The sequence below is a fragment of the Pomacea canaliculata genome, linkage group LG12, assembly GCF_003073045.1.
Source record: "Pomacea canaliculata isolate SZHN2017 linkage group LG12, ASM307304v1, whole genome shotgun sequence".
NCBI classification, from domain to species: Eukaryota; Metazoa; Mollusca; class Gastropoda; order Architaenioglossa; family Ampullariidae; genus Pomacea; species Pomacea canaliculata.
In genome coordinates, this window is record NC_037601.1 from 919,180 (window position 1) to 947,059 (window position 27,880).

At 38.4% G+C, this 27,880-nt stretch overlaps 2 protein-coding genes across 7 annotated transcripts; one reads left to right on the forward strand and one right to left on the reverse strand.

The window, feature by feature from the left end:
* Positions 1 to 994: 994 nt before the first annotated feature.
* LOC112577131 (probable E3 SUMO-protein ligase RNF212) lies at positions 995 to 16,273 on the reverse strand. Of its 3 annotated transcripts, none has more exons than XM_025260104.1 (14): positions 16,161 to 16,260; positions 15,281 to 15,423; positions 15,047 to 15,108; positions 14,542 to 14,616; positions 13,778 to 13,834; positions 12,471 to 12,538; positions 12,011 to 12,068; positions 11,685 to 11,704; positions 6,554 to 6,594; positions 6,186 to 6,258; positions 5,226 to 5,259; positions 4,805 to 4,868; positions 1,972 to 2,023; positions 995 to 1,728 (listed from the first exon to the last, which is right to left on the reverse strand). In XM_025260104.1, the coding sequence occupies exons 2-14, from the start codon at positions 15,387 to 15,389 to the stop codon at positions 1,668 to 1,670; spliced, it is 774 nt and encodes a 257-aa protein (XP_025115889.1). In that variant the 5' UTR covers positions 15,390 to 15,423; positions 16,161 to 16,260; the 3' UTR covers positions 995 to 1,667. The 3 variants fall into 3 exon arrangements, with proteins under 3 accessions (XP_025115889.1, XP_025115888.1, XP_025115887.1); XM_025260103.1 differs by having other exon boundaries at positions 15,281 to 15,440; positions 16,104 to 16,244; XM_025260102.1 differs by having other exon boundaries at positions 1,001 to 1,728; positions 15,281 to 15,440; positions 16,161 to 16,273.
* Positions 16,274 to 16,528: 255 nt separating this feature from the next.
* On the forward strand, positions 16,529 to 27,813 carry LOC112553153. 4 transcript variants are annotated; one of them, XM_025220184.1, is made up of 9 exons: positions 16,529 to 16,783; positions 18,621 to 20,849; positions 21,225 to 21,357; positions 21,854 to 21,907; positions 22,359 to 22,470; positions 23,539 to 23,670; positions 23,798 to 23,899; positions 25,117 to 25,296; positions 26,430 to 27,813. In XM_025220184.1, exons 2-9 carry the CDS (start codon positions 18,625 to 18,627, stop codon positions 26,630 to 26,632), a joined length of 3,141 nt encoding a protein of 1,046 aa, XP_025075969.1. In that variant the 5' UTR covers positions 16,529 to 16,783; positions 18,621 to 18,624; the 3' UTR covers positions 26,633 to 27,813. The 4 variants fall into 4 exon arrangements, with proteins under 4 accessions (XP_025075969.1, XP_025075968.1, XP_025075970.1 ...); XM_025220183.1 differs by having other exon boundaries at positions 21,225 to 21,348; positions 21,758 to 21,907; XM_025220185.1 differs by having other exon boundaries at positions 21,225 to 21,348.
* Positions 27,814 to 27,880: the final 67 nt, after the last annotated feature.

Below are 27,880 nucleotides of genomic sequence, written 5' to 3' on the forward strand. Positions count from 1 at the left end.
AATACCTATTCAAATGATACTATACCTTGTATATTTGTAGTTACTTTAGAAAGGTACATAATATAGAATAAATGGGGTGGAAACTAGTAGTAGTAGGGACTGGTTATCATTTTATTTGTTGTCCTCTCTTAATTTCAAATAGTTATTGTGTGGCCCTTATTACAGTATAGTTTAAAATCATCAAAACTGTAATATAATTCTACAAATTTCGGACTGTTATCTAAAGAATTCTTGAAGCCATTCAAATTAGGTGCATATTAGAAGTTAGTCAACAGTGAGTTTCAATTAGCAGCATCTCTTCATGAAAAGTAACATTTATGTTTAGTAGTAGAAAAATATCTTAATACTTCTCCATCTGAATTTCTTGTGATGTTTGTGCTGGTGAGAAAAATATGTGCATATCGATATCGTTACATCCAGGAAAAATCTTGAACATTCAAATGTGAAAACTGAGCAGACTGATTCAATGTGCAGACAATGTCAGGTACAGGGCTTGTAACAGTTCAGCCGAAAGAAGGAAATCTGATCAGGCATGTGCAATATATTATCTCGAAAAAACTGGTCATCTATACAGACTGTTTTTCTCCTTAATAAAGTGAAATCTTCCTTTCTTACTTCTAATCTCCACCAGAAATCTTAAATTATATTTAAAGGTAAATTTGCTAGCTTATTATTAGATTTTTGGTTCACTTTCATTCCAGTCTTGTTTGACTAACCAATCCATTTCTGAAATTCATTTTGAAATATTTTTACTTTTATTGAGTTCTAATGGGTGAGTGATTTATGTTTCAGCCTCTTTTGTATTTATCATTTTTTCACTGTTAGACTGTTAAGATTGTATTCTGTTCTTGTAGAGATCAAGCAAAGTTACAGTAAATATTTTCATTAAAACATTATGTATTCTGTTGTTTTAGACATCAAAGTTACAGTTCATCTTGTCCATCTGCAAATCATCTTTTTAGGGTTTTTGCAGTAGCCATATCATACTATGCAGAAAAAGCATTTACAAAAACAAAAAGCAGCAGCAGCAGCAGTGATGAGCACTTTATTTTATAATTATTGAAAGACCACAAGACCAACTGGGTTAAACAAAGCAAACATTTTGAAGAGCATAGATACTGTTATGATCTGTAGTCCTGTTAATTCTATTTTATGAAACAAACTGTTGATCCTGTTATCATATATCGCCCTAAGAAACCTACCAAATCTTTCCCCTCTGTCTCCCCTCAAAAATGACTTATTGACTGGTTAGGCTTTGTGTAATGTATCCAAATGTTTATATGAACTGCCAGAGGCTATGTACTAGTAAATTAAAGTTAGCAACTGTAAACACAGTTTGGCATTTCCTGAAAACAAAATGTGTATACATTGCTTAAAAGGTGTTCAGCTGGAACAAGCAAGAATAATGAAAACATCAGAAGTAAGCAAGTGTAATAATAAATTTACTGAATCACATGTTAACATCTGCCGAATAGCATACTGAATTATGTTCAGAATAATTTATTGTTATCTAAAAACTCTTGCAGCAAAAGGGCTATTCATGTAGAACCAAAACTTCAAACTTTCTTGATTGTGATGTAATTTCCACATTAATACCATGATGAATTGCAATACTATAAAATAATGGAGAGATGGCTGTGTAGATAAGTCATTTCTGGATCATCATCTCAGTCTGACATGAGATTGTCTGTCTGTAAAGTTGGAGGGTAGATGTTATGGGCTACTGACCTGAAAAGCAGAGAACTTATAAAGTCATACTACACATCACTGCACTAAAATGAAATTGTACACAGTGATATTAAAGAATAATCTTATAGAAAGAAGAATATCTTCAGTCCTATGACCATCTCTACTTCAGCATTCAAAACAATAAAAAGGTCAACGAAATACTGAGGGGTTCTATGCTATGAAATAGTGTTGCTGGAGGACCTTCCAACTGTTCCTGTTCACAAAGCATTATTGAATACTTACTGAGGGGTTCTGTGCAATGAAATAGTGTTGCTGGAGGACCCTCCAACTGTTCCTGTTAACAAAGCATTATTGATCTTTTACCAACATCGCCAATCATATCTCAGGAAATAGACTGCTATGTTGAATTATAGAAGATTGAATTGAAAATTTAGTCAATCTGAATCAAATCATCTGGGGAGTGTCCTGCTGCCAAGATGTTTGAAATCCAGCATCAAGAGGGCTAAAACAAGGGCACCTCCAGACTCGGATATAGGCAGCAACCAAAACTTCGTCTTACCAAAAATGAAATTGAAGGTGAAACAATGCAATCTAACCCCTAATGTGTATTGACTTGGAGAAGCTGAGATATCCAAACAGTGCAGAAAGTTTTCAGGCCCGAGTTAGAAGCAAATTTTCTGCCCTTAACATAGTTGGATGTGATGTAGACACCCTTGGAAACATGAAAGAGGTGCTAGGGATGCAAAGGAAGAACTGACCCTTGGTCCCAAATAATGCTCTTGATCTCTGTTACCAAAGAAAGAGAGGAAAAGCAGCTCCAAAGCAGCTACCAAGTATAGGAAAGTAGCTTAGGAACACTAGATTAAATAAAGAACAATGCTGTAAGGCAAGTGAAGAAATGGCATTGGGTGACACCAAAAAGGCACTTAAGATCTTACCAAAATAGGTCAGGAGAAAACTTCAGCTATCAAAGACAACATCATGGTCACCTTCTCACAGAAAACAAGGCTGTACTAAACTGGTAAACTGAATATTACAATGACCTATTCAACTCTAAAATGAAAACACCCCAACACTGTCCAAAGTAGAAAGAGTAAGAACTGGATGGAATACTTGAAGGAATGGACAGGTGACAGCAGGTGAGACCATCCCAAATGGCACGCTTTGTCAGCTGCTGTGTCTAGTCATGTGCCCCCAATGACTAGCAGTGGTAGGCCAGCTTACCTGGTGATCAGCTGATACCAGTGAAGGAAGGGATGGATTATGATGATGAAGAATTTAAAATAATACTAAAGCGAACTTCTACAGCACCATATCCCAGTCCTATGGGCAGGCTTATGGTGTTTTACAGAAGAAAAAAAAGATACGGACATACACAACAAATACAGAATGCCCTATAAGATGAAAGTTATATAGCCAAAAGCTGCTCCCAGTGTTCACAGTTGATTTGAAAAACCATAATCCAGGATGCAAATGCCCTTTTCCACACCACAGGCCCACTCATAGAATGGATATACTAGAACAGGGTTCCCAGGGATCAGGGATGGTGCCAAAAAAGGACCTTAAAAGGACCTTTCATGCATTCGTAAGGACCTAAGTGACAGTCATCAATGCTTAAGTTTTTCTCTTGTGTGGTCGGAAAGATGTATTATTTATGAATCTGTGGTCTTCTCTATGTTCTCAAATACATGTATTTCTAGTAATAAATAATCAAACAGTTAATTTTGATGCCTGTCTGCCATATTTAGATTAGATAACTTAAAAGTGTCCTTAGCACGCTGATAACATACACGTTAATGTTCCAAGTTTTCTAGAAATCTAAGTAATAATAATTGCAAAACCTGAAAGCCATTCTTTGGTGTAATACAAAAGTCAGTTCACGTGTCTCTCTCTCGCACACACACTCTAACGGGAAAAGAGAGAGAAATAGAGCTATGCACAGTAGTACTAGAAGATCAAGGTTCAAGAAAGAGAAAGTTTCTAAAGACCTTTTGAAAAAATAGTGTTTTTTGCGAATACGGAAGGGCAACTAGTGTTGTACAGATGTGTAGACCAAACATGCGGCGATAAATCGTCGGTATTTTGCGCCAAAGTCGAATCCGGAAATAAATTTGTGGTAATATTTTATTGATAAAAGGACTTAAAAGGGTCACAGAGAAAATGTAAGGACCTGTGTGAGAATTTGAAAGGACCGCATGGCAAATAAAAGGACTTAAAAGGCCTTTCGGCGAAAATTCAATATAAAAGGACTTAAAAGGACCTTGCAAGGACCTGGGAACCCTGTAGAAGCATTTTTTTCTGTTGCTCATTGGGTTGCCCACAGAATGCCTATTTGAACACCCAAAATTAGTTCACAAGCTGTTGGAGGAGAAGCAGGGCAAATCCAGCCAAGTAGTTTCAAGGTGTTCAACTGTTTGTCATCCTTCATCAGTCACAAAACCAAACACTTTAGTTTCAGTGAAAAAGATTGTCAAAATACTGCTATAATCTTTAGCAAAAATGATATAATGGTAGATGTCTACTGTGTGTATGCAAGATCACCAAATCAATTAAATGACAGTCACAAATGTCAAAGTCCATGGATTAAGATGTGTAAGAGTTATTGATCTACAGCTCTTACTTCTACAAAGTCATACGTAATCTGTCACAAAATCACACCGATATAAAAGTGGAAATAGTTCTTGTCCAGAGATCAGATCATAGTAGATCGCTAAGATCTTTATACTCATGAAGTAGAGAGGATAAAACACACGATGACTGTGTGACCTCACTAGTGAACTGCACAAAGAAACCGTTATGGTGAGTAAAAGGAGGCAGGCAGTCGATGGTGGGAAGTAGTTGTGAGGTGGTGTGTAAATGAAAACAGTTAGGTGCAGACAAAGTAGAAATAATCAAGATAAATGGTAAATCTTCACAAAAGAAGCACAGATCAAGAGGAGACCCATGAACAAGATAAAAGTGAGAGATCAGACTCCTAAAGCCTGTTGGGCAAAGGGACATCACTTTCTCATAAACCTATAAGAGCATGTCCATATGTGAACATCAATAATCTGATACTTGTTATACCAATAAGCATGCACTTGCATCCTAAAACACACATTTATTCATGCATTACCCATTCTGCCTCCTGATGGTGGTGTCCTAGCAATCAGTCGACCTGGAGTGATGCTGGCAGTCAGCTACAGTGAAAGTGGAGTTTGCATGAATATATAATGGTCAAATCTTGTAGGTAAAAAAACTGCAAACATGTGGGAGCAAGTCAATGGATTTTTAAGAAAACACAATTGCATGTAAATTTACCATTGGAAACCCCAAAATTAGACTTAAGAACTAAATCACATTAAGTCTGCCACATCACACTTGTAATGCACAAACTGATATGGCTACCACATTAATATTAACACTTAAATTCAAGAATGGACCAGGTGGATGTGCAAAAACAATAAACCAAATGTTGGGAGATAAACATTACTTTTTATGCTAATGTTTAAAATTTTAAATATCGGTGTACAAAAAAAAAGTGTAAAATAATATACCTGTATTGATGATGGTTGGTTAGTGGACTGAAGCCTGCCCAGAAGAATCAAATCAAAGTTTACTGTCTGTCCAAAGAAGTCAAGACAGCAATGTTTCTCTTGCTCACAAACCAAGCCACACAAACATAATATGAGCATATATATATATACACAACATAATGGCAGACATACCCATACAAGACATTCAACATACGCACACCGACACCTCATACATAGGGTGTCCAGTCACTTAATCCCCAGACACTTCATCCCCAGACACTTCATCCCCAATGCTTCATCCTTAAAATGAAATTTTAATTATAAAAATTATGAAGCCAGCGAAAAATTTAATTGAAATTCAAATAATTATCTTCAGATAAACATCACAATAAGTTTTACAATTAAAATACTTTAACTAATGTTGTAGAGGTTCAAATGACGTTGAAGTTAATAGCATGATTTGAATATTATTAATGTATTTCAATATTTATTTTAATTGTAAAACTTATTGTGATGTTTATATGAAGATAATTATTTGAATTTCAATTAAATTTTTCGCTGGCTTCATAACTTTCATAGTTAAAATTTCATTTTAAGGATGAAGCGTTGGGGATGAAGTGTCTGGGGATGAAGTGTCTGGGGATTAAGTGACTGGGAACCTCATACATAGGAACCTCCTAAGGAGGATGCCAAGTAATATGGCAGCCCTACAAGTCGTTGTGCTTTTTAATGTCAAAAATAATAAAGAAGGCCTTGCATAACTTTCTTACAGCTATAATTTTAATGTGAATTTAAAAAAAGTGTATGATATAACTGTAGGAATGGATATTATCTAGTATATGAACATGATGGTCAGTTCTTTAAGATGTTATGACTGTCCAGATACAAAGCAATCCAATATACTCATGAAATGGTTTCACACAATTTTGTAATTTTCATTTATGTTATTTCAGGCAAATTTATTTTTACATATGTTCTCACTGGTAGCTTGAATTGCAGTGACTGTAGGGGGAATTTATGGTATAGTTACTGGCTCGCGTCACACTAGGAGAATCTGTAAAAACGGAAATGCAATATTGCTATAACATCTACATGCACACAACATGGTCAGATCTGTGATGCAAACTTAAAACATGTTTATGTCACCATGGCCATAGCCAATGCATATGTTAATTAAGTATATCTATGTTATCATGTCATAGGTCTTCTGTGCACACATATACCCTGACGTTTGAAAACTTATAATTTAGGAGAAGATCTTAAATTCCTTATAGCATCATTGTCTTACTATCTAAGCACTCATGACTGTAACCCAACAAAAAGAGCTAAAGAAAATTGTGTATCTTTACTTCTGAATCCTGTCGGTGATGAAAGTGCCCGTGGTAAAGGCCTGAAATGAGAGCAAGAAATGATAAAAAAGAACAAAACTGAAAGCCATGAACCTGTTTCAGTTTTGTCTGATAGAAAAAAAAAACCAAAAAACAAGTGTCAACAATTTCAGAAAAGTAAATAATACAGGAACCAAACTTCCAAGAACAAAAAAGAAAGCATAAGAAATAGGTATTATTTCAGAAAATATTTAACATCACTATATACGAGGGTCATTCAAAAAGTTCTAAGCCCCACCCAGAAAGAAGAGCCATAGCTGAACACTTTTGTTGTGGTAACACACTACCTGCTGCGGCCCTATGCTCCTCGAGGAGTAACAAGGACTAAACTAACACACTACCACTTCTTATAACACTAGAAAAACTAATACTGATTTCTGTTTTAATTTGTGTGCGGGTGAGGCCCATACAAAGGTGAAAGGTCATGCGACAAATCTGAAAGTGGACAAAACGGAGGCCCAAGTAGTCATAAAGTATCTGCTAAAGAAAGGTATGACACCCAAGGAAATCCATGAGGACATGGTACAGGTTCTAGCTGAGGACTCTTCTTCTTATGAAACTGCAAAGTAGTGGGATCCAGAATTCTAGTGGGGCAGGGTCAGCACAGATGACCCTTGGTCAGGTCGTCCGAAACCTCAACCACTGATGATCAAGTTGATGGCATTCACCGTATGGTTTTGGATGACGGACATCTTACTATCCAACAGATAGCTAACTCTATAGCCATTAGTTCTGGTTCAGCCCACACTGTTTTAACTGATATCTTGGGGATGAGCAGTCTGCAAGATGGGTCCCAAGAATGCAGAAGCTGCAAAGGGTTGACAATTCCAGGACACTTCTGACCCCCTTTCAGACTCATCTTGAGAATTTCTTCTGCAGATTAGTAACTCAAAATGAAACCTGGGTTCATCACTTCGAACCTGAATCAAAGATTCAAAGCAAGCAGTGGACACACTTTGGTTCTCCATCCCCAATGTTATTCAAGCAGGCAGCGTCTGTTGGCAAGGTGATGGCTTCTGTTTTTTGATATTCTCAAAGGATAATCATGATAAACTAGAAAAGGGAAAAACTATTAATGGACAGTACTTTGCATCAGCCACCACCAGTTGGTGCAACTTACCTTGTAGTGCTGTGGTGGCTTGTGCGCCTTGTCGATCCATAGAGCTTTGTCAGCAGGAGCCTTGTGCTCCAGGCAGGTCTAACCAAGCCTAACAGGTCAGACTAAAATGTTGCATCCTGGCCATCCAGGTTGGGGGTTTTGCTTTGGGCTAACAACCCATTCATGTAAAAACAAAAATCGTTAAAGAAACTGCAACAATATCACGACAAGGGCCTGGTCAGGAAGATTCCTCTCTGGAAGAGATTATGACGCATGCTATGAAAGCCTTAGGGAAGCCAGCTTGCTGACTCATCTTCTGACGACCAAGGCAAGATCCAGGATAGGGACCTGGAACATCAGAACCCTCTATGAAAGTGGCAAGTCAGCTCAAGCGGCAAGAGAAATGGAAAAATACATCAGGGTTCTGGGGTTATGTGAAACCAGATGGAATGGAAGTGGCCAGACCAGACTAACATCAGGAGAAAGCATTACTTACTCTGGCCACAAAGACCAGGACCACAATCACACCCAGGGAGTAGCACTGCTGATGTCAACAGGGGCAACAAAGGCACTGATGGCCTGGGAACCAGTCTCACCATGGCTCATGTCAGCAACATTCAATGCTAAAGGAAGGAAAATCACCATCATTCAATGCTATGCCCCAACAAATGCAGCAGAGGAAGAGGAAAAAGAAGACCTACAGTTCCCTGCAGTCTCTGCTTGGGGGGGGGGAGGAAATTGTGTTTTACGCCGTGTCAGCAACTAAGGCTATATTACGACAAGCAGCCAGCCCTGTAAACAGATGCCACGTGCAGAGAAAGAACAGCGTGCCCGAGATGAGAAATGAACTCTGGGCAGCCAACCTTCACATATTGGTGACAGGCGCTAACCGTTGCGCCACCGGACCGCTCCAGTCTCTGCTTGACCGCACACCAATAAGAGATCTAACGATCATTATGGGAGACCTAAATGCCAAAGTGGGAGATGATAACACCAACAGGGAACTCACCATGGGAAGACATGGCGTCGACACCTGCAACAAAAACTGGGAGCTCTTCAGAGACTTCTGCGCTTTCAATGACCATGTCATATGTGGCACTGTGTTCCCACACAAGAATATACACAAGACAACTTGGACTTCCCCTGATGGTCAGACAGAAAGCCAGACTGACCATATAACAGTTGCTCAAAAGTGGAGGAGTCTTCAAGATGTCCGAGTGAGGAGAGGTGCAGTTGTTGCTTCAGACCACCAGCTCCTAGCGGCAGTCTTCAAGATTAAGCTGAAGTCCTTCATTGATCCAGCAAGCAGACCACACCACAAGTTCCATACTCAATACCTCAAGAACAAGGAGACAAGGGAAATTTATAACTGTGAAATCAAGAATAAGTATGAGGCCCTTTCAGGACTGACAGAAGAATCAGTGGAAGAACACTGGTCAACACTCAAGAACATATGGAACATATGGACGACAACCTGTACAGATGTTCTAGGGAAGAGGGAAAGAAAACACAAAGAATGGATGACCCCAGAGACCTGGGCAAAGATTGAATCAAGAAAGGAACTAAAACAGAAGCTCAACCAGTGTCAAGATCAACAAGAGAAGGAAGATCTCAGAGCTGAATATTGGGAAGCCAACCGTCAAGTGAAGAGGTCTGTCAGAGAGGACAAGAAACGCTTCACCCATGAACTGACAGGAAGTAGAGACAGCAGCTGTACAGGGAAACATGAAGCAACTATAGGAAATAACACAAACTCTGTCAGGCAGGAACATCAATCCAAACAAGCAAGTGAAAGACAAAGACAGCAAAACCATAACAACCGATGCAGAACAAAGAGACTGCTGGATGTAACACTTTGACCGTTTGACGAGATCCTGAATCGACCTCGTCCATCATCTTTACCTGACATACCACCAGCAACTGAACAACTTCATGTCAACACCAGCCCTCCCACTAAGACAGAGATCATCAAAGCTATCAAAACCATGAAAAGTGGCAAAACAGCAGGTCCGGATGGCATACCCCAGAAGCATTAAAGGCAGACCCAGAAAAACCAGCAACAATTTTACATCCCCTTCTACACAAGATCTGGGAACAAGAGTTAGTATTAACAGACTGGAAACTAGGCCACCTGGTCAAGTTACCGAAGAAAGGAGACCTCTCTCAGTGCAAAAATTGGCAGGGGATCATGCTGCTGTCCATCCCCAGTAAAGTCCTATCGAGGATAATTCTAGAGAGACTGAAAGCACTAGACAAGACTGAGACCAGAACAAGCAGGGTTTCACCAGGATAGGTCATGCACTGACCACATTGCCACACTCCGTATCATTATTGAGCAGTCTATTGAGTGACAGTCCTCCCTCTATATAACCTTTGTGGACTTCAAGAAGGCATTTGACAGTGTAGACAGGGAAGTCATCTGGAAGCTAATGATCCACTACGGCATTCCACCTAAGCTCATAAACATCATCTGAGGGTTATACGAAGACTCGCCCTGCCAAGTTATTCACAATGGCAAACTCACTGTGAAGACTGGCGTAAGGCAGGTTTGTATATTATCAACAACAACCTTCCTGATGGTCATTGACTGGATTATGCGCAAGACAACCCATGACAACAATACTGGTATCCAGTGGACCTTCACCAAACAGCTAGAGGACCTGGACTTTGCAGATGACATTGGTCTTCTATCTCATCGACAACAACATGCACAAACCAAACTAAGCTAGCAGAGGAAGCAGAGAAGACTGGCTTAAAGGTCAACAGAAAGAAGACCGAAGTGATGAGAATCAACAACTAACAGGAACTCCCAATCAAACTTCAAGGAGAGAACATCCTAGAAACAGACCGCTTCACTTATCTGAGGACCATTGTCAACTAGGACGGTGGAGCAGATGACGATATCAAAAGCTGCATCAACAAAGCCAGGCATGCTTTAAACAGCCTACGCCCCATCTGGAACTTCCGAGCATTATCCTTCTGCAGTAAGACCCGCATCTTCAACACCAATGTGAAACCAGTCCTACTGTATAGTTCTGAAACCCGATGAGTGACAAATACCATCAACAGCAAGCTCCAGACCTTTACCAACCGATGCCTACGCCATATCCTGGGAATAAGATGGCCTGAAAAGATCTCCAACAGCTGCCTGTGGAAAAGAACCAACCAGAATGCCACTAGCCAAGACATCAAAATGCCCAAATGGGGCTGGATAGGACACACCCTACGCAAAGCAGCTGACACCACTGCCAAGCAGGTACTTGACTGGAACCTTTGAGTTGGGAGACCAAAGCAGACTTGGAAAAAAACAGTAGAGAGCAAGGCAAAGGACATCGGAACCACCTGGGCCCAACCGAAGGGGGCTGCCCAAAACCTGGTCCGTTGGCGAGGTGTTGTTGCAGCCCTATGCTTTTAGAGGAGCAACAAGAAACAAACAAAACACTATGCATCAGAATTAACACAACTGAAAGAAGCATTCAAGTGAAAACGCAGAGGAAGCTGATGGCAGATGTGCTCTTGCTCCATGATAACATGCCTGCTCCCTCTGCTCAGGATGCAGTAGCTGAAACCACCAACTGTAAGCTCCCTTACTCACCAGACCAAGCTCCATATGACTTCTGCCTAAACTCAAATCCCGTCTATGTGGTTGCCATTTTGGAAACAATGTTGAGGTCCTTTGTGCTGTAGAGGAGTTTTTAACGGTCCAGGATGCTACCTTCTTCTGTGATGGGATTGCAATTCTTGAGCATCATTGGACCAAGTGCATTGATGACAAGGGGGACTATAGAAAAACTGTCTTGTTTCTGCAACTCCCTCTGTGTGAGGCTTAGAACTTTTTGAACAACCCTTGTAAAAACAGTAGCAATTAAGTTACAAGTGCCTGAAATGATCTTTCTAAAATCTGGTAAAATTAACAATTTCAAAAATAAAGAAAAATAAAAATGTGTTTACAAAATATCTTGAATTTAAAAATGTTGAACTATATGCAATCACCTTGAGGTGCTTCCAAATCCCTGTTAAAAAAGATGATTTTTTTTTCTTACTCGGGAAAAGAATATATTTAATTGTGAAGAGTAGATAGATCACATAAGACAATTCAATCACAGCCTGCAGGGCTAACCCTAACAGTTCTTGAAGTAATTCTGATATTTACATATTAATAAATATGTTTATAGATAGTATTTAACTGCAATGGTCATTTACTTCACTATACATATGCTGATATGACTAGATAATCAGTAAAAGAAAAAAAAACAGTTGTCAAACATAAGGTTATTCTTAAATTTAAAAGAAGCCCATATTTAATCTTCTATCATCACCTTGTCCTGTAAAAGCTTTTTTAGGTAGATATTTTCCTCTCTGAGTTTTATCACCTCTCTGAAATGCAATACAAAAGGTGCTAGAAACAAAATGCTAATTTCATTAAAAAGAAGGACTAACAGAGAATGCAAATACTATAAAAAAGTTTTTTTTGTGCAACAAAAACTACACCCCTTGTCAACAGTTCCTGAGAATCATGTATTAGGACTGACTGAGTTGCAGTGGAGATGGAAACTGAGACAGACACTGTATATAAGTTTGTAGATGATTATTAAGTCTGTATAGTACAGAAAGCATTCAAAATGAATGGAACATTTCCGATCATCCTTCTATATTATAACTAAGGACTTCGATAATTAGATTTAACTTTGGTCCAGCCAGGTATTCTGCTGATCATAAACAAACAACTGTGATTAAACCTCAAAGTGTTAACATACTGTATATGCCAGACTCACTCACTTTTCAAGGGACTGCATCTTTGATACCACTTTGGTTGCTTCCAACACCATTTTATTCAGCTCCAGTACCTAAAAAATAACAAGTACAATCCTAATCATAGTCAGTCATAGCTCTACAACTGAAACTTACAGATTCCTATAGCATATTTCCCTACTTTACACTAGAAGTAATGTACACACAACAGGTAAAAACACACAAAATGAACAAGTCATACATTTAGAAAGACCAGATATATCAGCATATAACATAGAGCTATTAACAGCCATACACACTAGGTGGAAAAAGCAAATTTTGTATCTAGGTGCTAAATCTATAATAGTAACTAAATTTATAAAGATCATTTACTTGTGTGGGTGCGACAAGACTACAAATGCAAATGAAGTGACAGTCAAAAAGCAAATAGATGACAACAACATGAAAATGCATGAATGAAACAATGAGTAGAACAGTACTCTTTGATTACGCAAGATACTTCTTAAAGAGATGGGTTTTTAGGCCAGATCTGAAGGTTTGAAATGTATAGTGTGAAGAGAAAAAAGGGAAGAGAATTGCAAATAGTGGGGTCTGAGAAAGTAAAGGAGAATCTGCCGAATGGCTCCTGTCTGACAAGGGGCACTGAGAGGAGACATAGACTGCAGAGACCGACTACAGTGGCAAGGCATCAGTAGCTCAGACAGGTATAATGGGGCAAGGTCGTGATGACGGTGGTGGCACAGTATAGCAATTTTATAAATCAGGACAAGCTTGTACTGGCAATCAGCAAAGCTTACAGATGAGGGGTGTAGCATTGTCTGCTTTTTGCCTACAGAAAACAGCATGAGTGGCATTGATCAACGAACTGGGAGTTGCCGATGGCACATTTCAAAGAGGCTACTGAAGAGATGTCAGTTTTATTGTCATTCATTTTCAATTTGTTGATTGACAACCAGACTTTCGTGGAGTCTTAATTCTGTGTGCTGTGTTGTGGTGAAGACCTGCTAGAGAAGGAAAGTGAGGTCAGATGCTACCAATAGTGTATCATCATGTTATGCTGCAGGCACAAGTGGTTGGATTTTCATAACTAATGCTTTGTATTTTTTTGGGAAGGAATGCTTATAGCGTGATCACCATGAAAGAAGACAAGTTAATGTGAAATAATATGAATTTCACAAAATGAACAGTGTATAATATTCCTCAGATTGATCTATAAACTAAAAAAATGATTGCAAACAGTTAAAATCAAAGCTAAAAATGGTGCTGAGAAAACTGAATGTGAATGTATTTGTATACAGTATGTGTGTATCTATATATTTGACAGATAAAAATACCTTAGCTGACATGTGGGAAAATAACCTCCTCCTGTGATTGCGTTGAAATTCCCATGTCTGTGAAAAATTAAATTATGACTACAAAACTACAATCTGGGTGCTTAAATAATTGTCAGATACTGAAATAAGCTAAAACATTTAAGTCAGTAAATTATCTGACTACCTGAATACCAACTTGTCACACTCAAACTTTCATTTAATGAAACATAACTCAGAGAATGATAAACTTTTGTTTACTCAAATAGTTAATTTTATTTGCAGTCAGTCAATCTCTTGACTGGGATAGATGCAGCAGCAGACAAGGCCTGCTAATCCTGCCTGTTTTGAGTGAAAATAAGCAGGTCCTGCACAGGACAACCAATTCACTCTTTGATGTCTGTAAGCCAGTTATTCCTCTGGCCATTGCATCATCAACCACCCTCCAAGGTACCTTGAAGGACAGTCTTGGACAAGGTACTGTTCCATAATGAAGTCGACTTATTGCGCAGGGTGAACATGAATCTTATTTTCTATAGCGTAGTCACAAAAGCCCAGACAGTAAACTACTGATACCTGATATGATGCCTCTGATAAGTTTTATGCAAACTATTAAATAAAACATTCTTAAATGCCTAAAAGCAGCCATGTGTCTAGCTTTGCTTATGAGACTGCTCATTTAAGTAGTCAAGTAAAAGAAGCTATATTTTAAATGTTAAAACCAACATTTATAGCTTAAGATCTACAAATGAAACAGGCCTAAAAACAACTAAACATATAAATAGCACCTGCACAAATTTTTTGAATGCTTTGTTCAGCACATCCACTGGATCCAAAAAGAAACTCTCAACATCTGGCTTCATCTGAAGTGAGAAAGTGATAGTAACAATTGTTCATGTTCATGCATTTGAATGTACTTCTATGCATAGGTCCATATGTGGGTATCTAAACATGTTTGTGCTTATGTATGTGTGTGTGAGCAGGTGTTTGTATATGCATAAGAAAGTAAACATAAAAAGGGATAGAAAGTCAATATGCATCTGCATATGCATGCATATATGTGCCTGTGTATATGTGTGAGTGTGTGTGAATGCATCTTTATGTAAATACCATCACTTCCATGGTAAAGCAACAATTAAAAAATGACAGGAAAAGAACATCCTAAAAGACTTTCAACACTATCAGACAAATGATTCTAAAATTTGCTATAATAAAATGATGTCGATAGCAGTGCATGCCCAGTTTACATAAAGTGGTCACAGAAAAACCAAGCATTATCATCAGTCTACTCACTTTACCACTCAGCTCCAGGGTTGAACATTTACTTGCACACATGCTACAGCTTACTTTTGAACCTGCAGCAGAACATTCAGTTATATTTTTGCTGCAGTTTTCTGCCACAGCACAAACTGCACTCATTTGTACAGTCTACTTTTACAAAGGTCCTTAGTTGTGACAATCGTAGTTGTCTTGTTATCTTTAATATTTCTGTTGTTCACAGAACTGAGTTAACCTTATCATATATACCTTTTTCAACACAGCCATCACAGTAAATATGCCCACAGCTGGTTATGTGAAATGGAGTGCCATCTCCTGGCTGCAGGAAGCAAAGATTACAGTGTAGCCAATCTGCCATCAGTAGTTCGGTGGGTATTTTAGGTGCAGAAAACCTATGGCAGTTAACAACCTGTGAAGATTAACCCCAAACATCAAAACAAAAAATATGGATGTTTTTCACCTGTCATTGGTGGCAACTAAAACATCTTAATAAAATAATAAGAAGAATGAAAACTATTTTTTTAAAGACTCAAAGATCAACTAGCATTGATTATGGTAAGTAAACTTTCATGCATGTATAAATGTATAATTTTGAATCATGCTTGACAAACTGCATGCAGATAAAAATGTTGATATAGACATAACCCACATAACAAGAGCATTCTGTTGGAGTAAAAGAAGGCATGCAGGCGTATGTTTATGTATGTAAAACAAAGATTGAATGCATAAAAAATGAAATAAAGTATAAGAAATGGAGATGCGCTGGTTTGTCTTGATGAAAACGATCAATCCTTAGGACAACGTTACAACTGAGGAATGAAAGGAAATCGATCACAATGTCATCTTTATGAAACAATATTAAAACTGTTAACAACATAATGACCAAAGAGAAAAATCAATATATTTGCGGCTGAGTTTCACAGTGCATTATTTTAAATCGTTTTGTTTAATAATGTATTATAATTTGTATTTCTCGATTGTTATACCCTACTATAGACGACAAACGGTCGGTGCATCATATCACTAATAAAATTATAATAAAATAGAGACAGAAATAATTAATGAGACATACATGAAGAATAGTAAATTCGAGAACAACGTAGCATGCTATGAACTAAATGTTGTATACCATGGCCTCAAGACATCGGGTTTCAGTTATTATGAGAGTGTTCAAATCTGAGGACGCAGAGTACTGTCGTCTGCTCGAGAAACGTTATTGAGAGTAAGCTCCCTCCTTCGTTCTAGTGACGGAAGTTGAGTCAAAATATAGTAGACCGATTTAAGAGAGAAAAAAGTGTGGCTAGACATACAACACAAACAAATAAAAAATATATATTAACAGCATCGTTTTTTTTTAAATTGTGTTCTTCTGGAATTAAAAATATTTAAATAAAATAGTTTAGTTACACTTTAATATATAACATGAAGTTCTTAACAGACACAGTCACCATGATAGTGACACTGATGAATGTAACAACTTAGTCAGAATTATCTAAAGATACATAAATATCGAAATAATAATTCAGCAACAAGGCACATGTATGTAAAATGTTTGCGGAGTTTAATCACTTTATCTGATGATTTTGTTCTCTGAAAAAGTGTTATTTTCCGATCCAGCGTTTAATTGTAGTAAAATGGCGGAGGCCAGTCTCCTGGTTTACATCAACTATTACAAATTATGACAACATTTCGAGAAATCTGCGTGCTTGTAAGCACCAGAAATGATATATTAAATTGATTTTAGCAGGCTTGGTGAGTATTTTATGCATTAATTATATTTTTAGTGAAATATTTCATATTTCTTGTTTTAGCACGAAAAGGAGTTGTCTGAAACTTGGGTGGAAATGTCGATGCATTACTGTAAACACTAGAGATTCGGAACATATCTTTATAAACAAGGAAAGACTCCCAACGCCTATAGTCAATACATTTACGTCTCCTAATGAAATTGTAAAGCAGTATATATTAAAGTATATACTTACACCCTAGCTAACGATACGTTGTGTTTCTTTTGTAAGAATCACATCAAAGTTTCAAGACCAATGGACACGAATGAAGTAAACATCAACAGTGGACATAGAACGTTAAATGTGGCAATGTATTGTTAGTTTAAATACTAGAGATAGCAATAAATCTGTCATCAGTTTTTCAAGTGTATTTGTCACTCTATTTGTGGGTTTTAAGATGCGACTCAAAGTGTCTGATGGGTTCTAATGGGTAGAGCTGTCAAAAAAGATAAAGTATGTGTTCAACATGGCCCAAAACCGTGGAAACAAATGGCATCCACTTGTTAATATATAAATCCTTATAGAAATTTTGATGGTGATATACTGGTTAAGAAAAATAGTTGAAATGACTTTGTGCTCAGGGAAGAAAATTGTGTGTTTATCTGATCAGAATAGTAGTAGTTTGGAAATTAGAGGGTAAGGGATGGTTAAGGACATATTTTTAGCAATTCTTATGTTTGTTTTTGTTCCATTTGCATAGTGGTCATGCAAATTATCATTATATTTATAGTAAGATTAATAATAATATAGCTTGCATGGTGTGGTTCCACAATAGCTCACAATGTTTTAAAAAAATACACCAACACATTTTAAGGTCATACAGACACAAACAGCTTTACAAAATTCTTCATTATCACAGATTCAGGCACATGAGCACACACAATCAAAACAGCATTGGAAAGGTGAGTCTTCAGCCGCTCTTTAATGATGATGCATTTCTCATCTGAGATGGGAGTTCCAAGCAGTGAAGACAAATGTACGCTCACCAAACGATTTGTGTGCTATCCCAGGAACAGTCACATGTTTTCTCTAGAGGATCTGAGTGATTGAGAAGGAATGTTGGTGGACAGAATTGCAGAGAAATACTCTGGAGGTGTCTAACAACTGCAGTTGCCAATTACTGTATATGAGTATACTGTGTACTGTATACAAAACTTCACTGACATTCTGTGAAGTTCTTTGAGCAAAGATGTAATTTGTAAAGTTGATCAGATAGTCCATATCATAGCTCATGAAAGGACCACATTGTGACTTGTAGATTTGTTCCTGCTTTGAGAATTTTTGTTACATGCTGGTTGTGACAGAAATTAGCTTGAAATAAAGCAAACAATTTACCTGCATGATTTCCAAACATATCAAGACAATGTATCAAAGCAAAATTTGATTAACTTTCCTCTTCTTTTGCCTGCATCATGCAAAGAAGATATGCAGTCATCTTGTATGTGTAAATTTTATTATTTTTCATTTCCTTGCCTGATATGGACAACAACTTCATTGTGCTTTGATAGAAGAGCAAAATCAATAAGCTAAATATTGGGCTAACACAGCTTAAAAATACTAAACATTGGACCAGGAAGAGGTAGAGAATTCAGATTTAACAGATGGGCTAACACAGCTTACAAATACCAAACATTGGGTCGGGGAGAAGTAAAAATAAGGGTTAAACAAAATTACCACCAGCTACTGGAGTTGCTCCCAAAAGAGCTAGTCTTGAGGCCAGCACTTATTTTAAGATTTGGAGGATTATCTATATATACAGTCTCATATATTGAAAATTGAGTCTGGACATCTGTTTGTTTCAGAAAAATGGCAAATCAATCTGAAGGAGGAATGAAAGCAGAGGGTCAGGATTTTTCTCCAGCAGCTGCAGCAAGCAAATCAAGGCCATCATCAGGTAATCTGCCCGTTCCCAATGGGCAGCAGTCAACTGGGGCCAAAGACGATGGTCCCCATCATGAGGTTCCAGTGATTCGAAATGGGGCTTCTGGTCACCATTTGGCTGTTTCTTATGAAACAACACACCAGCTGCAATTGTGCCCAAGTGTTTCTAGACACAGAGCAGAGCATAATCATGGATTTCATTCCAGGGAACTTCGATGCCTTCCTGATGGGGTTCAAACTGTTTATGCAAATGGGATCAGCTCAAGCCATAGCAATTGGAGTCTGGATGATGATGAGGTTAGACAAAGTGCCCTTAATGGAGAAGCTTGTGTTCGACCTAAAGAAAGATGTGAAAAAACTGTCAAAGCTAAAAAGAGCAAGAGACGCTGGTGGAAGGAGGAGAAGCAAGATCTGGGGTCAAGTGTTGCTCAGAAATTGAGTCTTGCAGACAGTGGGGGAAATGAGTGCATCAGAAGTACTCCTAGCAAAGCAGAATGCACTTGTAATGATGACAGTGACAAGACAGATATTATCAGGAGCAATGTCCTGACAAGTCCAGCCCCTTGCAGATGTCAACAAACACCATGCGGTGGGTTAGCTCACAGCTCTGAACAGGTTTTGCTGCACAAAACAGCTGCCAGTTCCAGAATCAGTCCATGTTATCACTGTGATCATAGGTCCGATCATGACTCTCCAGCCATCCCACGAAGAGAGGATGGTAGTGATCTCTTGGACTTGGTGGATGAGGGTGCAGTCTGTGATTTTGATAAAAATGTTCCAGTAGAAGAGAATTCTTTCTTTCCATTTTTAGAGGACACTAGTATCCCGCCAAATTCATCAGAAACTAATAATGATAGTTACTATCAGAATGGTCATGTCTTAAATAGGAATACTAATGACAGGGGACAGCTACACCAATTGCGAAGAGCTGAGCAGTATTTCCCAGTTCATCATCAGTATGGCTCATCTAGTGATGCTGAGAGTGATGGTGATCATGAATCAGTTCTTAATGTAGTAGAGGGTGTTGTTGGGCGGTGGGCAGAGCGAAGACAGCAGCTAGACACAAGCGAAGATAATGGAGATTTTATTGATGCTGACCTGCCTGCCATATCTAGTCGCTTGCTGTCCAGTTCTGCTGGCTCAGCCTCTTTGTCTTCAAGCAATGGGGATGCTTTGGAATCCCAAGGTGCATGTTCAGGATTTTCTGTAGGTGAAATGTCTTCCAGACATGAGAACAATTTATCAGGAGGCTCAGACAAGGAGCTTAACCACCAAAATGATTCACCTGTTGTCTTTGCCATGGGCAGCACAACCACCTTCCCAAGTACAAGCCAGGACACAGATTTCGATGCAATCACTGATAACGTTTTGACTCCCAAAACAGAATCTTCAGATGGAGTATTTGGAAACAGCAGTGAGAGTGAGAATGAGGAGGAGCTCAGTGACATACCTGTTGTCCAGGGACATAATCGGGGGCAGGCAGCACTGGAAGGAGCTGGGGTGGCCGAAGCCCAGATGTGTCCTCATTCGCGTCAGCTTGTTTTGGAGCAGCTGTCGCTTGGTGCAGAGGGTGTAGATTTGTTTTTTGATCGACATTGCTGCCTGCAAGGTAACGCTTGGCATCCAGGCCATGTTGCCAGCAGCCTGCCACCTTCATGTCTTGCTGGGCAAAGTGCTGCACGCCATGGCTCCTGTCCCAACCTGCATGAACTGCCGGAAGAGGTGGAGGCAGGCGGGGCTTGTGCACCCCCAGTCAATAATCTCAGTCGCCTTCACCCTTGCAGCACAGGGTCGCGAGGGATGGAGCCAGTGGCAAATGGTTTTGATGATGTAGCCCCATCTAATTTTATCAATGACCAGAGTAATCAACAGCAAAAAGTGTTTGTGAAATTTCCAATTGTTCAGGAGGGCCATGACCTTGAATGTGGGTCTGGTGCAGGTCAAGTGGAGATCAAATGTGAGAATGACAACATTCTGTATCCTTGTCCTATTCCACCTGTATTAAGTCACAGACATAACACAGGTGAGAAGGGAGATGAACTGGACCCAGCTGTTGGGCAGGTGTGTCTAGGGCCCAACCTAGAATCTTTTGAAATGTTCTTGCACGATCATGACTCTACAAAAGAAGAACCATGGCAGGCCAACTCGGAGTAAGTCAAAATTTTCTGAGTATAGAATATAGGTAAATCTAGTTTTGTCAGATTATAGTAGTGTTACAACAGGGCTTTATAACTTAGCTTGTAATTTTTTTTAAAATATATGTGGAACTACTAATTTCATTTTATTCTGGTATATTTAGTTCTTTCAGAAATGCTTTTCAGCTATGCATTCCCTGAAATTCTAAAAAAATGTTAGTTCATTATTGGCAAGGTTAGTTTCAGTCTTTTAACCTACATGTTGTAAGGAGGACATGAAAGATGAAGCAGCTGACAGGCTGTTAGTAGTCATCACTTCTTCCTTTCTTCCATCTTACCTTCCTTCTAACTTTTGACACATTTTCACGAGTATCAACCTGTCTAATGCAGGTCAGGGGTGTCAGAACCAATCTATGAAGAGATTTGCGAGTACCCTTGCCATGGTCGTGACTGTTCTGTCCCCTGCATCCATAATACCTTCAAGTTCAGTATGGTTAAAAAAGGCGGAAAAGATGTGAGAAAGGTAATTTTCATACTTGTAGTTGTTAATTGTAGTTTGAGTAATCTGAGAGTCTCCTAAGAAGTATTTAGTAAACATTCAGCTTCAGTGAGTCTGCACCTTTCCTGATTTGGGAGGCTTAGAGCATAACATCAAAGGATATTTATTACATTTCTTATTAAGTTAATAATAAAACCTTTCGTGGTATGAACATTTGTTTAGTGCTTTTCAGTCTTTTGTGAATGGCAAATGCATCTTCATCATTATTATTAGATATATTCCTTATTTGTTTCATGGATTGATCTTATTGGAACTTTTTTCCCCACAGTTTATGAAAGAGACAAACATTTCATCTTCATTCATTAAGCATTAACAGGGAATTGGACTTGTTTTCAGCTATTATCATTGTGGTGTGTCTTTGCAGAAAAAAATTGTATGTCGACCAATCGAAAATGGATCAGATGTAACAACTGTGGACAGAATAATGATCTGGAATGAGTATGAAGCATACCTGTTGCAGGTCAAGCAGATTGGAATGTCTGCCTGCGGTCAGACAGCTGTGCTTAACCTCCTGGTCAGTTTCACCTTATTTCAGGATTTAAGGTTTACAAATTATTGTCTGTGGTGTCTTTGAACATGAGGCTCTCTCTTTCTGTATATGTGTCTTTGAATACGAGCCTCTCTGTTTCTGTATGTTTGTCTGTGGTGTCTGTGAAGGTGAGCCTCTCTCTTTCTGCATGTATGTCCATGGTGTCTGTGAATATGAGCTTCTCTCTTTCTCTCTGTGCATGAATGAAGGTACTTGAGAGAGAGAAAGAGCTGATACCCTGATTGTGTTAGATGATTACTGATAGAGACTTCGGTTGCTTTTTTCTTCTCATCTTCATGTTTTGTGTGCTGGGAAATGCTTTTCTGATAATCCTTTTCTTAATTTTTTTTTATTTGTAGACCACAGTGTAGGAAGTACTGGTGATAACTTAATGTGAATTTTTCTTGCATTTACTGTTTCCTGTATTGTTTTTCAGAAAGCATTTGACCTGCCAGCCGAAAAAGATGATGTGTGTCGGGAAATCCATGTCAACCTAAGAAAAGAGAAAGCGTCAATAGCCGAGTATCTGGCATCTCGTGCTGTTGCAGGTGAGACACAGGTTTTACAAATAGATAAGACATTAATTGTACAAACAGATGAGAGACATTATACAAATAGATTACACACCAATTATGCATATGGGAGATATCAAATTATACAAATAGTTGAGACAGATTTGTACAAGTAGATACTGTGCACCTTTACCACATGGAACATCCTCCTCCTCACAGATAAGAGCTTTAAGGAGGAATTTAAAAACCAAAATTAAAAATCATCCATCGTCCACCCACCATCCATTTATCACAACCACCAACAGTCTATTATCCACAATCCATCACAAGCATTAAGGGTCGGTCGCTCACTATCCACCACAACTATCAATCATCCACTATCACACCCATCAATGATTTTCCACCATTCAATACTACCATCAACAATCACCAACTAATCATTACTCATTGGTCATCCCCATTATCATCTTGAGTATTTTAAATGCAAGCAGCTGCATCCTTTATATAAGATGATACATGCATGGGGAGGAGAGGTAATGTGATAGCTATAATGATACATTGTCATGTATTGCAGTCAACTTTCATCATATCTGCTGTGTTTGTGCATTTTGTTCAACGTGTCTGGCATGTTTATCTACACAGCAATATCTGGCATATTTTGTTCCATGGAAAAAGCAGAGGTACACATTAAAATAAAGTATCCCCTTGGTTAGTGGTTGTAGGGGCAGAGAATGGCAAGTGTTTGCCAATCCTATGTCTAGGGCACAACACATTTTTCTCTTTCTGCATCCTTTAACCATCAGTGAACCCAGCCTTTTCTTTATGTGTCCTTTGACCATCAGTGAAGGATCAGGTACTCATTGACTGGTGAGTGGACTGAGGGAGTTTTCCCATTACTGGCTAATGTGAACCTTAAACACTTTAAAGTCCAGTGCATTAGCTATAGTCAAAAAGATTCCTTCATGGAAAGTCTATTATACGTAGCATTTTTTTCTGCAATTAGCATAATTTTTACATTACGCGCATGATGGGTTCATTTCATATTTTGGCTGGAGTAAAGTTTATGGTATATGTCATGAGACTGAAATAATTCTTTACCCACAGGCACCACAGCAGAGGATCTTTTGTCAGGAGTGGAGAGATTAACAAAAGGAGAAGTCCGTGGGCGTTTCTTTCATTTCTGGCCTCCAAGACATGTGCAGTTGTTGTCTTGGCTTTCTCACTGGATGAAGAAGGGTGAGATATTTTATCTTGCTGATAATAGAAATTTTTTGCATATTTTTGTTTGTGTAATTTATGTAGTAATTTAAGGAATCTTGTGTTGTTATTTCCCTGTCATGACATAAAAGGTGGTTGTTTTCAGGAGCTGTACCTATTGCTACTCTTAACCTTCAGCTGGGTGTAACTTGGCAACAGATTCCTGATGCCTGGCATCACCAAATGGTCTATGGGGTGGGATCACGAGGTGAGATACATTTGAAACTGTCAAACCTGGCCTCAAAAACCCATCTCATTAAGAAATATTTTGCATAATCAAGTGCCCTACTCTGCTCACTCCTTAATTCTCTGTCTTGATCCATGTCCTTAGTTCATGTTTACAATGGTGTCAGATATCTGTTTCTTGTATTGTTGATTGTCAGTTTGTTTGTTTGTCTTTTGTGTTCAGCTTAATTATGGTTGCATTCACGTGGAAAAATGTGCATTACCAATAAAATTCTTATTATTACTACATGATAAATTTGGTTAGCTTCGTTATTGTCAAAGATACATTTAATAATAATAATAATAAATGCAAAATTTGTAAAGCGCATACTCACACTCCTATGGATCATGCTCTTAGCACTTAAGAACAAGAACGAGACATGGGCAACATACAAGGGACAGAAGAACAAACAAATAATATGAACGATGGAAGGATAACAGTACTGATGACGAATAAAGTTCTTAGCAGTTCCTTTGATATGGAATGAAAATGGCTTACCAATTGTTTTGCCCTACTTTGAATACATATACACATTTTTTCTGAGAAATATATATGTTTATATGGAAGTAAATTTTGATAAGGACATAATTTTGCTCACAGGATTTACTTATCTGCAGCTAGGATAATTTTCGGAAAGGCAATTTTTAATCAGAAAAATATTGATAAGTGTTTGATCAAGTTTGGATTTGTTGCTGTCTAATGGTTGTGTAACTTGTAAAGAAACTGGCCAAACCTGCTCAAATATTTATCCACATTTGTTCTGTTAAGAGCAGTCTTAACTGCACTCCCCCACCCACCCCCGCTGTACTTTGTGACTGCCTGCTTACATTCATGATGTTGGACCAATCAGGACCTCGTGCTAAGTGTATCAATTTGGATCATATTTTATGCAGTATTGCTGTATTTTCTTGATCATCATTAATCCTCACTCCTATCTGTGATTTATGTAATTTAGCATGATGTTTTTATCTTATTTAGTTCTGTAATTTATTTTTTCTGTTAATAATTTTTTTTAAAGAGTACAAATTGATTCATTTTTAGGTGTTCACCTGTTCTGCTTTGGGTACCTAAGCCTGTTATGGAGACAGTTGTATTTTTAGGTGGGTTCCTGCTCAGCCTTACCTTCTGCTTCTGCTCGCCCCAAGTACTGGCATTTGATAATTTTAGATTTGCTATCATGGCAACTCTGCTCTTTCTAGGTGTGTACCTCACCAACCCCTTGGAGATAGTCTGTGAAGACACTTTAATGGAGCAGCTGACCAGTGACTCAGTGCTCCTGGTGCGTCGACAGGATGTTGTCAGCCGTTTTCAGCCGTCAGTCAGTCTTGCACCACTCATAGCTCATGCTGATCCCCGTTGGTGCACCATGAATGTTCTAGGTTAGTGTCTTTAGCATGAGTACAACAGTGTTGGCTTTTGATGATTAAATGCAGGCTCTCTTTGTGTTTATAACAGTTTTATGTGAATTTCAGAAACCTATATCTTTGTTTCTATGTTTACTGTTAGTAAATTTTTAAGCAAATAGTAAATCTATATGAAAGAGCATAAACAGATAAATAAAATAAGGAGGACAAATAGGCCGGGTTGAGTAAATCAAAAAGAGTCTTGGCAAAAAAATGAGCAGGAGGCACAGGATTTGTTAATTTTCAAAATAATTCTCTTTTAGAGGCATAGTGTGGAAGCCCTTGATAATTGAATAAGTCGGTTCCCAGTCACTTAATCCCCAGACACTTCATCCCCGACACTTCATCCCCGACACTTCATCCCCTAGACTTTTAATCCCTAGACACTTCATCCCCAGACACTTAATCCCTAAACTAAATCCTTAACTATAAAAATTATGAAGTCAGCAAAAAATTTAATTGAAATTCAAATTCAAATCATGTTATTAACTTCAACGTCATTTGAACATCAACAACATTAGTTAAAGTTCATATAAGCTAGTAAATTTAATGTTCTTCAACAATATGATATGAAAATTGTTCTTGAGTGTTGGGGATGAAGTGTCGGGGATTAAGTGTCTGGGGATGAAGTGTCTGGGGATTAAAAGTCTAGGGGATGAAGTGTCGGGGATGAAGTGTCTGGGGATTAAAAGTCTAGGGGAGGAAGTGTCGGGGATGAAGTGTCGGGGATGAAGTGTCTGGGGATTAAGTGACTGGACACCGAATAAGTCAATTGCCAGTGTGGAATGCCTTGTAGTACTTTGAGAAGTTGCTGTCAGATATTAATATATTGGAAATCGGTGGCCTCTGATTTGGCTCCCATCTTTTGCTCTGGAGACTTTTCATCACTGTATAAGTGGCAAGTTTACTTAAGATAGTTTAACTGTTTATTTTAAATTTTCTTTTCTTGTCAGATGCTGAAACCAACCTTCATTTTGCCAGAGCAAATAAGTATGCACTTAAACAGAGCTTCTGTTTAGTAACTTTTTGGGTAGTTTTTTTCAGATGCTTATTTAATTTTTCAGGTGTTTGTTGACTCTTAAAGCATGGATATATTCATTTGTTTGTAGGTCAAGTGGTCAATGTTCTTCGAGAACACAATATGCCAAGTGTACCTGGCTATCGTGCCCAACTAACGTCTCACATTCGCATCCCAGCAGTATATCGAGCAGGCATTACCCTTTATGTGCGCCATAACTCCAGTGCCTGGAAAGCTCTGAGAGATGCTTGTGATCTGCCTCTCAAGACCACTAGCCAAGACGCTGAGCACTGAACCCCTGCTGGCATCACTGCAAGTGAAGTAGATGCACAGAAGGCAACAGATCAGATGATACTTGCAGGTATCTCTGAATCAAAATCTCTCTGACGAAAACTGGCAATCTCACCATAGGTGTGCTGACCTGCTAATGTATATGTGTGTAAATACATGCACGTGTGTGTGCGTGTGCGCATACAAAAGGAAAACCAACAGATTGAGATTTTTATCCAGTTTTGACTTGTTTCTGTGGATGGTAGCATGCGGTTGATTTTGATACTAGCATTACATGTCACAGTACTCAGAGCTGGTCAGGTTTTGATAAAGGCTCACGTCTGATTTTGTTGAAAATCCAGTTATCGGTACAGATATTTCACTGGATGTTTTTATGTGCACATGTACAATTTTTAGAGCAAATTTGCATAATGTGTGTGCGTGCATGTCTGTGTGTACATGCATGTGTTCCTTCTTGCACACAAATGCATGGTGTAAATGTGTGCTTACATATGTGTGTATTTATACAAATACATGCAGTTTGTTCAGTGGAAACCTACGTGTAACAGATTTGGGTTTGTTCTCCCGTACCCATACAACATGCCTTCTTGTGAGTGAAAAGCAATTTTTTTTTTAAAGGTAATGCTAAAACCTATCGGCAGATTTGAAGATGGCATTTCTAGAGTATTCTCTAGATAGATGTACGTGTTAAGAAAAGTAGATGTCTGAACAGTGAGTCAGATCATTGGTTCAGTGGGTTTTAAAAAAACTTTTATGGTTGTATGAATTGTATTTGTGGTGTCCATTACTGAAGAACTATGAAAAGGCAGGTATGGTGGCTTTGTCATGATTCTTTGGCAGTTTGCTTCTTGGTTTTCCAGAGATGCTTATTGCACAAGCATTAAATTTTTATTCCAAAAACATAAATTTCTTGACATCCATTCCTAAAAATTGGCATGAAAATTACATTTGTAAAAGACTTTTTCACTAGTATTTTTATTTCTTAGAGAACCCCTAATTTTATTGTTGTCTAAATATATCTCATAAATTTCATCATACTTATTGTTTTGCAAGTCCCTTTAGATCAGTGATGCCCAACCTTTTTCGGCCTGCGGGCCATATCCATTTCGGACAGCCGTGTCGCGGGCCACTTCACCGCAAAAATACAAAAAAGAAAAAAAAAAAGAACAGATACCATTTTTATTAGAAGCAAGTTGTACTTACCATTAATTATTTAGTAATTAGTGGGATATTTGAAGTCGTCTTGTTAAA